The sequence below is a fragment of the Sceloporus occidentalis genome, unplaced genomic scaffold (assembly GCF_023333645.1).
Source record: "Sceloporus occidentalis isolate IW3139 unplaced genomic scaffold, rSceOcc1.0.p SCAF_4, whole genome shotgun sequence".
Classification (NCBI taxonomy): Eukaryota; Metazoa; Chordata; class Lepidosauria; order Squamata; family Phrynosomatidae; genus Sceloporus; species Sceloporus occidentalis.
The window spans coordinates 82,545,756-82,558,037 of record NW_028316984.1 but is presented as its reverse complement, the minus strand read 5'-3'; the positions used below and the strand labels follow the sequence as shown (position 1 = coordinate 82,558,037).

Sequence of the window (12,282 nt, the reverse complement as noted above, 5' to 3'; positions counted from 1 at the left end):
ACTGTACACATGTTGCAAGCTTTTGAAGCCCCACTGGCTTTTGCATCAGGCAAAGCGGTTAAAAATCATACAGGAGAAAGAAAGGAAGGAAGGTAGGTTGGTTGATTGACAATATTATACAGAGACCTTCATTTGGTCAAGACGTTGTGGTTGTTGTCCTCAGTTCCAGTGGTATGGAGAGGTGATTCATGCAGGTGGGCCTCTCCTTCTTCTGGCCATGTGGATGCTGGGAGATTCAGTCCAGGAAATAAACTTTAAATTCCTTTAGCAAGACAAAAAGCTACTGCCCAGCATGAGTTTTCAAAGACTGTCTACTGTCAGGTGGGGAAGAAGAATCTACAGAGGCTGTGCGGAAAAGGGTTAGAGGGGGCACTCTGCACACCCTCAGAGGTCCTCTCCTTGTTTTTAACCACAACAGGAAAGCCGGGCCATTCTGAGTATGTGTCAGCAAGAAAGAAGGAAGGAGAAGAAGGGCTGTTTGGGGAAGTGGCCACAGAGCCCAAGTATGAGCCACGCAACCCTTTTCTTGCTCCTCCTCCTGTCCAGGGTGATTAGATGTCATCCTTTTCCAGGACATGTCCTCCATTTCAACCTTTTGTTTGGGAGGAATTGCTAAATCCGTTCCCTTTTGAGCATGACTGAGAAGCATGAACTTATATAAGTGTTTTTCACTTCTATTTGGTCATGTCCTCCATTTTTCTTGAATGCCCCCCATTTGGAGCATAGCTAAGAAGCATGAATTTACATTTCTAAGTGTGTTTTGTAGCTTTAATGTGGTTATGTCCTCCATTTTTCTTGAATGTCCTCCCTTTTGGGCCTAAGAAGCATGAATTTCTGTTCCTAGGTGTGTTGTGAGCTTTTATATGTTCATGTCCTCCATCTTCCTGGAATATCCTTTATTTTGAGTCTAAGACCCATAGATTTATATGTCTAAGAGTGTTTTTAACTTTTTATGCGGGCATGATACCCCTTTTTCTTGAATGTCCTCCATGTTGAGCATAATTTAGAACCGTAGATTAACATTTCTATGAGCATTTTCAGCTTTTATTTGAGCATATCCTTCATTTTTCTTAAATGTTCCCCATTTGGAGCCTGATTATTTCTATGAGTATTTTCCAGCTTTTATTTGGCTATGTCCTCAATTTTCCTGCAATGTCCTCCATTTTGAGCATACGAAGAACCATAGATTGATATTTCTGAGTGTTTTAAACTTTTATTTGGTCATGTCCTCCATTTTTTTCTTTACTGTCCTCCCTTTGGAGCCTGGCTAAGAACCAGAGATTTACATTTCTGCGAGTGTTTTTGCTTTTGCTTGGTCCTGTCCTCCATTTCCCCCAAGGAATGTCCTCTATTTTGCAGTGCCTGTTGTTTATTTATTTATTTAATTTCATTTCTCTATGCCACCTTTCTCCCAAAAAGGGACCCAAGGCAGCTTGGGTCACAATATAGAAACACATTAAAAACAGTAATATATATATATATATATATATATATATATATACACATACACACACACACACACACACACACACACCTAATTAAAACACCACATGGTTAAAATTTAAGACATACAAAAATTAAAGACCTTTGTTGTTCCTTGGGCTGCTCCTTTAAGAGACCAGCATCCCCAAATGGAGAGCAATAGCAACAGCAAATACAAATAGCAAATGGAGCAAGCTTGTTTGTTGCTGCTCCAGAGATGAGAACACAGAACAATGGATGCAAGCTCCAGGAAAAGAGATTCCACCTCAACATCTGGAGGGACTTTGTGACAATAAGAGCCGTTTAACAGTGGAACACACTCCCTTTGGAGAGTGGTGGAGTCTCCTTCCTTAGCGGTCTTTAAACAGAGGCTGGATGGCCATCTGTTGGAGATGATTTGACTGAGAGTTCCTTCATGGCAGAATAGGGTTGAACTGGACTGGATGGCCCTTGTGGTCTCTTCCAACTCTATGGTTCTATGGATGGCCCTTGGCATCTCTTCCAACTCTAGGATTCTACATTTCTATACTGATATATATATATGTGTGTGTGTGTGTGTGTGTGTGTGTATGTCGCCCCTCCAAGTCCACAGACTTGAAATCCACGGACTTGGAAATCCGCAGAGGGGTAACCGCCATTAACTGAAATGGGGCGCACGGCTGTGTTTGCACCCAGCATGCACGTGCCCCATGCATGTGTTTCGTAAGGGGGTCCAGAATGGATCCCCGCGAGTTCTAATGGGCAACTGTGTGTGTGTGTGTGTGTGTGTGTGTGTGTGTGTGTATATATATATATAAAATAGTGCACTTAAGCCCTCCCTAAGCGGTTTACAGTGTGTAAGCTACTGCCCTCAATAAGCTGGGTACTGATTTTAACAACCTTGGAAGGATGCTAGGCTGAGTCAGCCCTGAGCCCATGGCTGGGACTGAACTCAAGCCTCGAAGATAATTCCCCAAACGTTTGGCCAAAACTCACCAAATCCCCCCGTATTTCACCAAATCTTCAGTCAAAATCCCCCAAAAGTCCCCGTAATGTTAATATGGCAATAAAACGTAGCCCTAATTGAATAAAAATAATTGGAACTTATTTCAACTCTCAAAATTACCATTAAAACCAACCAAAGAATCTTTCAGTCCTTCTAATACTTTTAAGATGTTTATTTTGACACGAAGGGGGTTCTGGAAGCTTTGTGCCAAATAGAAACGTGTTCGGCTGCAACCGCACTGCAGAAATAAATCCAGTTTGACACCCTTTTAATTGCCATGGCTCAGTGCTAGGGAATCCTGGGAATTCTAGTTTTTGGAGACATTTAACCTTCTCTCTCAGCAAACTCTGGTGTGACAACAAACTACAATTCCCAGGATTTCATAGCACTGGGCCATGGCAGTTAAAGCGGTATGAAACTGGATTGTCTCTGGAGTCTGGAGTGAAGATGCAGCCTGAGTTGGGTCCAAGACACACTGCAGAAATAATCCAGTTTGAGACTGCTTTAGCTGCCCTGGCTCAGTGCTAGGGAACCCTGGGAAGTGTAGTTTTGTGAGACATTGAGCCTTCTCTGTCAGAAAGAGCTCTGGTGCCACAACAAACTACAATTCCCAGGATTCCCTAGCACTAATCCAGGAGAGTTAAAGTGGTCACAAACTGGATTATTTCTGCAGTGTGTTTTGGACCTTAGTTATTAAAAACGCTCAAGGTCCAATCCATACTGCAGAAATCATCCAGTTTGAGACCGCTTTAACTGCCCTGGCTCAGTGCTAGGGAACCCTGGGAAGTGTAGTTTTGTGAGAAAGAGCTCTGGTGCCACAATGAACTACAATTCCCATGCACCTGAGGAAATACGCTTAAGTCTAGGAAAGCTAGACTTAAGAGGGAGTCAGGGGCTGAGAGAGAGAGAGAGAGAGAGAGAGAGCGCTTCCTGAGGGCTCTCTCTGATTGGCTGAAAACTGTGAGTGTGTGACACTCCAAAGGGTTGGTAGCCAGCCTCGCTCTCAGAGTCAGGGCTGGAGCTGAAATGGGCAAAAGGCACCGAAAAGGCACTGAAATAGAGCCAGGCACCAAAATCACACGGAAAGCTCTGAAAAGTCCCCGTTTCCGTGTGAAAGTCACCACATTGGCAACACCATTCCTTGTGAGTGAGCGGCTGCAGTACCTGCGTCTAACCACTGCGCCACCAGGGCTGCAGTATGTGCATCGAACCACAGCGCCCCCAGAGCCCCTTTGCCTTGCCTTGCCTTGCCTTGGGGCTCCCAGGCGGCGGCGAAGTCTCCCTCTGCTCCAGTCCCTCCTTCCCAGGCGGGGCGGCGGAGTGAGCCACCGCCCAGTTCTCCTCCGCACGCCCCCTGCAGGTTGCAGGCGGCAGCGGCGACGGAGGCAGGCAACAGCAGCAGTGGCAGCAGGGCTTCTCGCTGCCAGGGGCTGCTGCTGCTGCTGCTGCTGCTGGGCATGGCGCTGGTCACTGTGTGCCGCTCTCCCTCCGGCAGCGGACACTCGACGCCCACTGGCTGCAAGGTAAGGAAGGGAAGGGAAGGGGAGCCCCCTGCTCCCCAGGATCCAGCTCCCTCCACCCGCTCATCCCTTCCCTCTGGCACAGAGTGGCCAAGCACGCCCTCCTTTTCCCGGACGCGTCCTACATTTCAGCCTGCCCCTCTCCAGGAGGGATTCCCAAGTGTCCTCCATTCTGAGCATGGCTCTACATTCCTAGGAGAGTTCTTAGTTTTCCATTGAGTCATGTCCTCCATTATATGGCTATAATAGTGGCTGTATTGCGGTGGCTATGTAGCCAGGGTGGTCAGGCAAGTCCTCCCTTCCCCGGACGCGTCCTACATTTCAGGCTTCTCCTCTCCAGGAGGGATTCCCAAGGGTCCTCCATTCTGAGCAGAACTAAGAAGCATGGGTTTATATTTCTAGGAGTGTTTTGAGCCTTTATTTGGCCATGTCCTCTTTTTTTCTTGAAGGTCCTCCATTGTGAGCCTGACTAAAAGAAGCATAGGTTTACCTTTCTATCAGTGTTTTGAGCTTTTATTAGGTCCTGTCCTCTCCTTTTTTGGAATGCCCTACATTTTTGGCACCTTGTCCTCCTTTGCTGTCAGAACATCTGGTCCACGTCCTACATTTCAGCCTTCTTCTTTCCAGGAAGGATTCCCAAATGTCCTCCATTCTGAGCAGGGCTAAGAAGCATGGCTTTACATTTCTAGGAGTGTTCTTAGTTTTTCATTTGGTCATGTCCTCTATTATATGGCTGTATAGTCAGGGTGACCAAGTACATCCTCCTTTTCCAGCCTTCCTCTGTCCAGGAGGAATTCCACAATGTCCTCCATTCTGAGCAGGAGGGCTATGAAGCATGGATTTATATTCTAGGAGTGTCCTTAGCTGTTATATGGTCATGTCCTCCCCTTTTTCTTGTAGGTCCTCCATTCTGAGCCTGACTAAGAGACATGGATTTGACTTTCTATATATGTTTTGAGCTTCTATTTGGGCCTGTCCTCCCCTTTTTCTGGAATATCCTCCGTTTTGCAGTACCTTCAAGCATGGACTTACATTTTTATTAGTGCTTTTAGCTTTGATTTGGTCATGTCCTACATTATATAGATGGCTATATAGTCAGAGTGACCAGGCGTCCTCCTTTTCCAGACCATATCCTCCATTTTAGCCTTTCTGTCCAGGAAGAATCCCCAAACGTCTTCCACATGGAGCATGACTAAAAAGGCATGGATTTATATTTCTGTGAGTGTTTGTAGCTTTTTTTTAGTCATGTCCCCCATTATATAGGGGATTATATGGATGGCTATAATAGTCAGGATGACCAGGCATCCTCCTTTTCCAGGACATGTCCTCCATTTCAACCTTCTGCCCAGGAGGGATTCCCAAATGTCCTCCATTTGGAGCCTGACTAAGAAGCATGAATGTACATTCCTATGAGTGTTTTGAGCTTTTATTTTTGGTCATGTCCCATTTTTCTGGAAGGTCCTCCATTTTGCGGTGCCTCATCCTCCTTTGCAGAGAGGACACACCTGACGACTCCCTTGGCGAGGGTGGCCCCTCTGCCTTCTCCTCAGACCCCCCCACTTCTTGGAGTGACCAGTGAAAGGAGATGCCCCTCAGTGGGTTCCTCCTCTCACCGCTTTCCCACTTTGTTTTCTCACCTCCCTGCAGGGGGCGCTGGAGGACAAGGGGGTGAGAAAGGGAGGGACTACACTTGTCCCTCCTTATGTGCTAGGTTTAGGGGCACAAGACCCCCATGAATATGGAAAAACCACTAATAACAAAAACACCATGTTTTTACCAGAGAGGATGCCTCTCTAGGAATTTCTAGGTCCTCCAGGGCAACTCTGTGGTCAATGTCCAACAGATACTGACCATAGAACTGCGCCAGAAGAGTTACAAATGCCTAGTGGAGTGTACGCTCTAGAAATCCCTAGGCCTTTCAGTGCAACTTTTAGTTAAGGTTGACCATAGAGTTGCACTGGAGGACCTAGATATTCCTAGAGAGAACATATTAATCACATCTGTGAATAATCAAATCCACAAATATCAAATCTGCAAAGATGGAGGGATGAGTGTATTTTTAACTGGTGGGGGAAATGTGAGAGCACATGAAAAAGCTTACACACACGCGCGCACACACATGCACACAGTCAACCCTCTGTTTTTGTGGGGGATCCATTCCGGACCTCCCCGTGAAAACAGAAACTCACAGATATTCAAGCCCCATTGGGTTTGAATTGAGGCGCGTGCCCGCAAGTGGCTGCAGCACGCACTCCATTCTAACCCCCTCTGTTTCCTCCTCATGAGTAAGCAAGGGTAGTGGATCTGAAGTCTGTGCAAATGGAGAGGCAACTGTACACACACACACACACACACACACACACACACACAGAGCCTCCACATTTGCAGATTTGACTTTTGCAGATTTGATTATTTGTGGTTTTGGTTAATATGTTCTCTCTAGGAATCTCTAGGTCCTCCAGCAGAACTCTGCAGGTCCTCCAGCATGATTCTGTGACCAACGTCTGGCAGATGTTGTCCACAGAGTTGCACTGGAGGACCTGGAGATTCCTAGTGCGGTAAAAAGAATAGCGTTTTTTATTTGCAGTTTTTCCACATTCACTCAGGATGTTTTATAGACCTACAAGAAAGTAAACCACTTTCATTCCTTTTTTTCAGATAGACCTGCAGCCCTTACACACTAGAACAGTGGTTCTCAATCTTCGTAATGCCTCAACCCTTTAATATAGTTCCTCAAGTTGTGGTGACCCCCAGCCATAAAATTATTTTCATTGCTATATGAAAATATGTGTTTTCCGAAGGTCTTAGGCGACCCCACAGGTCGGGAACCACTGCACTAGAAGATTGTTATTCTGATCCCACTTTAACTGCCATGGTTCCATCCTGACTACTGAGGGATCCCACGTTTTGTAGTTTGGGCAGAGGCACTACAATGCTCCAGTAAAGAATTCAAAATGCTCCTTCCTGTACTGCAGATCCCAGCATTCCCTAAAATGGAGCAATGGCCATGGAATCATAGTGCCATAATTGTTTAGTGTGAAATGGCCCTCCTTTAAGATGACTTGTGGCTGCTCCAGGTTTTAATCTGGTGCCGTTCTTTCTTTGTGTGTATTTTTAAATTGAGATTTAATTGTAGCTTTGTTCTTTTATTTGCGTTTTATTGTTGGCCTCTGTGAGCACTCTTCTTAGTGGAAAGGTGGCTATAATTTTAGCAAATAAGACACTCATTCCAACTACAGGGACAATCTCTCATCCCTTTTACAGCAGTATGCCAAGGGATTTTGCAGTACCTTTGAGACTAACTGAAAGAAAGAAGTTGGTAGCATGAGCTTTTCTAGACCTGAGTCTAACTTTCTCAGATGGATGAGGATCTTCTACAGCAGTGGCTTCTGTTTCCCATCTGAGGCTACTTAAGGCCAGGAGCTATTTTCTGCAGGGAGGATCACCCTACCCACTCTGCACCACCAACATCCATTGTATTGAATGAGACTTGAGCATCCATGGCAGGGTTGGGGAACATACAGCCTTTCCCACATTTTGTCAGCCTGCAACACCTGCTAATTTCTCCACTGTGTTGTCTGGGGTAACAGGAGTTGTGGTCCAGTGACATCTGAATGACTATAAGTTGTCTTGCCCTTTGGAGAACAATATGGTAAAATGGAAGAAGAGCTTCCTAGTGGAGTTAGCAATAGCGGATACAAAAAACTAAGGGGTGACGTTTTTGGGGTTAATCAAATGGTGGTGGTGTGCATGAACACAAACATGTTTCTGCAACCTGGCATCATCCATGTGTGTTGAATATATCCCATCTTTCCGAATCAGCATGGCTGCAGGGCCAATGCCCATGCTCACTTGGGGCAGTATTTCAGCACATTTGGGGAAAACTGAATATTTGACATAATTTTTTCCTAGCAGAGAGCTAGCGTGGCGTAGTGGTTTGAGTGTTGAACTGTGATTCTGGAGACCATGGTTTGATTCCCAGCTCAGCCATTAAATTCACTGGTGACCTTGGGTGAGTCTCACTCTTTCAGCTGCAGAAGGAGGCAATGGCAAACCTTCTCTGAACAAATCTTGCCAAGAAGACCCCATGATAGGGTAGCCTTAGGGTTGCCATAAGTTGGAAACTACTTAAAGGCACACAGTAATAAATATGTATAGGCATAGTGATTTGAGTGTTGGACTACAACTCTGGAAACCAGGGTTCAAATCCCAGCTTGGCCATGTAAACTCACTGTGGGGACCTTACGCAAGTTACACTTTGTCATCTCAGAGGACGGCAATGGCAAACCCTCTCTGAACAAATCTTGCCAAGAAACCCCTATGTTAGATTCACCTTAGGGTAGCCATAAGTCAGAAACAACATGAAAGCACGCAAGAACAACAGAAGGGGGCATTGTGCCAACCTTTGCCTTTTGTGTTGAATGTTTACAACCAGTAGGCTTATCTAGAAAGGAATGGAGTCATCTAGTTGCTCGAAGCTGGACCATGTGAGCCCCAGCCCATTTTTCTTGGGAGCAGGGAAGGCTATGGTTGTGAAAGGAGCATTCAGCTTCTCTTGCATGGGCCTCTTTTTTTCACAGAGGGTGTCTTGTTGTAGGGCCCTTTCTTTTTCTTCCTGGATTGCACCCGTTCCAACTTTTCCTTGTAAGGAAGCAATGTAGGAACACTTGTCAAAAAAAAAAAAAAAAAAAAAAAATCATGCCAGTGGCCAATGGACATTTTCCCCTTTTGTGTCCCCCGACAAATGTGGCTATTTCTCTAATCAGCTTTTGACAGCTGGAGATCCTGTGGGGAGAAGTGGGCACTAATAGTGACTTTGTCAGTGAGTTTCACAATCTGCCACTTCCTGCCAGTTCTTTGCAGATTGCAACGTCAGAGACCCATGGAGTATAGAAAAGAAAAGAGAGGGGGGGAATCACCTTTGCATAATGGGGTCCCTTAGAAAAAGAGGGAATCCCCAGCTTCAGCGCTGGGCACATGCCTGTGTATAAACTTGCATTGGGGTGCCTAAGTCAACACCCCAAGCTTGGCAGGCAGAGAGACTGGTACAGTTTCATGTGTAATTAGATATTATGCAAGGAGCTGGTAATTAGGAAAGAGCAGGAACTCTGGTTTTTTCCATGCTTAAAAATGTTGCAGGAAATAGTCAACAGGCTGGGAAGCACAGAGATAAAAGTTATGCAAGACTTTGAATTCAAGGCTGATCCAGGAAAATATTTGCTGCCATTCCAAGGAGACAAGTTTGGTCAGTGCTTTGAGAAGGAAACCCCTAAATATGTATTTCCACAGTTTTTGTTTTGTTTTGTTTTTGGTCTCTCTGTTACTATCAACTTAGATAATTATTTAGGTCTGCACATCTTACTTCATTTTAAAATATAATATACAATGTATGGTTCACCCAGCCATATCTTGTGATATGCCCAATACGTGATAAACTTTGTGTTTTTCTTCCTGCATGGCAGGGATAAGGAAAGTGTGGCACTCCAGATGTTGTTGGGCTGCATCTCTCATCAACAGCATAACCAGGTGGGATGATGGGAGTTGCAGTGCCAACATCTCAGAGGCTGCATACTCCTCATGGAAAAAATGAGAGTAGGAAACTGGAATTTTCTTACACTTCATAGCCCAGTAATATGTGACTAATTGGAAATAATTTGCTTGTTAGAATATAAAACATCCAGGTTTGGTGCAGAGTGGAGAGAACAAGAATAATAACTAAGATACGAACAGAAAAGTTCTTGGTTCAAGTACAGCATTATGGGGCTGGGGAGATGTCTTCCCTACCCCACTTTATACACAGCAAAGCCAGTCCTTCTTTCCCATACAAAGCAATCAATATGGTGATTCTCTTTTCTGAGGACTGTTTGTTCTTTTTTCCTCCCTTACTTCTTTTTCTTATTGACATGGAGATGGTGATTGGTACAAAAATAGTACCAGCTGCATTACCATAACTGCAGCCTTGATTTGAAGACTCACGTAAGACCAGCTACTTCCCTCCTTTCAGCATTCCTTTTAATGAAAGGGTGACTGTTTGTATTTGGTGCCACAAGTGAGAACAAGCTTTGACTATCCATATGCTAAGATGGACAGGTTTCATTTTCTAGCTTCTTTGGTGCTGAGACAAACTGAGGACACATACAATGTACAATAACATCCAAAATCCACATAACAGCAATACTTTTATTGACCAACCAAAATGCACAAAATACATGATGCAAGCTTTCAAAGCCAGCTGGCTTCTTCATCTGCATTTCTTCAAGTATCAAGGTGCCAAGCCATTCAACATTCTTTGAATGTTATCAGAACTAGACAATGTGACCACATGACATATTAGTTGATGGATTCTGGGAGCTGTTGTCCAACATTTTCTAAACTCTGGATTTTCAGAGGGATAGCTGTGTTAGTCCTTTTCAGAAAATTAAAAAAAAATCTTCTGACACCTTATTAAGCAGACATGGGCAAAGTGTAGCACTGTGGATGTGTGTACCTGTTTTTGAAGTTCCCAATCCCCTCAGAGTGCCCCAGATCACCTTTTTTCTGACAAAAAAGGTCTCCAGAAGTTGAGCTTAACATCTGAAGTATGCTGACAAGCTCCCTTGGACTATTTAAGAACCCTGTCTTTCCGGATCAGAAATGGATTTGGGTTGCTTTTTGGCTTGGTTTTCATTTTTGGTAGTCTCTAGTCCTCAGGGACTCAAAGTTGCCCTCTGGACTCACCAAAGTTGCCAGACTCTGCCTTAACGCCTAACAGATATATTATGCTATAAAATAGGGTTCATGCAGGTTGGTCTAAAGAAGCATGAGTTCTCGCAGTACAATTCCTTGGGTTTTGATGATTCTTGTCTCCTCTGCATCTACTCATTCTGCAATTTTGGGGGGCTGTTTGCAGTGATTTCATAGATCTATAGTATGGCTTTTCTAGAAGATATTTTTGCTAAGGTGGTCCTATGGTTTGAGGGCCAATTTTCTTGTCTCTGAATTTTTGATTTTTTTTAAAATTACAGTGTAACTATAGCACTATAACTCTAAAAACAAATGAAAAAGCAGAGAAGGAAGGAGAAGGGAAATATAATTTTTTTATTCTGATATGTCTCACAGTGAAAAGAAAGTCACATGAGGATGGTCAGAAACTGTTGCAGTTGGTGTAAAGAACTGCCAGAAACTAGTCTGGGGCAAGAGAAATATTATTTAGATGTTCAGAACATCTGAGACACTGATCTCTCCAGGGCTATACACAGCATCACTCCCAAGAGTCCTCTCAGGCCTGCTTCCAAAAAGCAGCCCTGGTATACAGAAGACCTCCGGGCAAGGAAGCAGGTCCTGCGACGACTAGAGCGCAAATGGCGGACACATCAGAACTTAGCCGACAAGGCACTCCTGGACTCTCTTTTGGAGGACTACGGAGTGGCGATAGACACAGCAAAGAATTCGTTCTATGCTGCGTGTATCGCGTCCGCGGAGTCGCGTCCGGCAGAGCTGTTCAGGGTAGTGAGGGAGCTTACTCGGCTACCCTCCTCCCTGAACCCTATTTTGGAACCATCCAAGGCCTGCTGCGACAAATTTAACAACTTCTTCGTGGATAAAACCTCTTGGATAAGGGCTGATCTTGATGCCATTATTAGTTCAGAAACCAGAGTAGAGGTCTCCAGAGCTTCCGTGGACTCAATTGTACTGGATCATTTTGAGTCTGTAAGTACTGAGGATGTGGACAAGATCCTTGGAAGTGTTAGGAAGACAACTTGCTCTCTCAATCCCTGTCCCTCGTGGCTAGCGGCTCAGGGGGGTGCGGTTGTAACTACTATGTTGCACCACATAATTAATACATCATTTAGGGAAGGGCAATTTCCATCCAGCTTAAAATTGGCCATTGTAAAACCGCTGTTAAAAAAGCCCTCCCTAGACCCCCTGATGCATAATAATTATCGGCCTGTTTCGCTATTGCCTTTTTTGGGGAAGGTGATCGAGAGGGCAGTTGCAATCCAGCTTCAATCGATCTTGGACGATACTGATTATCTGGACCCATTTCAAACTGGGTTATGGGCGGGCTATGAAGTTGAGACTGCCATGGTCACCCTGGTTGATGATCTCCGTCTGGGCATGGACAGGGGTAGCGTGTCCCTGTTAGTGCTCTTGGACATCTCAGCGGCTTTCGATACCATTGACCATGGTATCCTTCTGGGAGGGAGTTAGGTATCGGGGGCACTGCGCTTCAGTGGTTCCGTTCCTACCTCTCGAGCAGATTCCAGATGGTGCAGCTGGGGGACGTATGCTCCGATAAGAGGGCACTTACATCTG

The 12,282-nt window shown here is 45.0% G+C and overlaps 1 protein-coding gene across 1 annotated transcript in view; it reads left to right on the top strand.

The window, feature by feature from the left end:
• Positions 1-3,885: 3,885 nt before the first annotated feature.
• SSH3 (slingshot protein phosphatase 3) overlaps positions 3,886-12,282 on the top strand; it is a 31,850-nt gene continuing 23,453 nt past the window's right edge. The window contains exon 1 of the mRNA XM_089520585.1: positions 3,886-3,990. Within this exon, the coding sequence (XP_089376711.1) occupies positions 3,925-3,990 (66 nt within the window). The 5' untranslated portion in view covers positions 3,886-3,924. The remainder of the gene's footprint in view (positions 3,991-12,282) is intronic.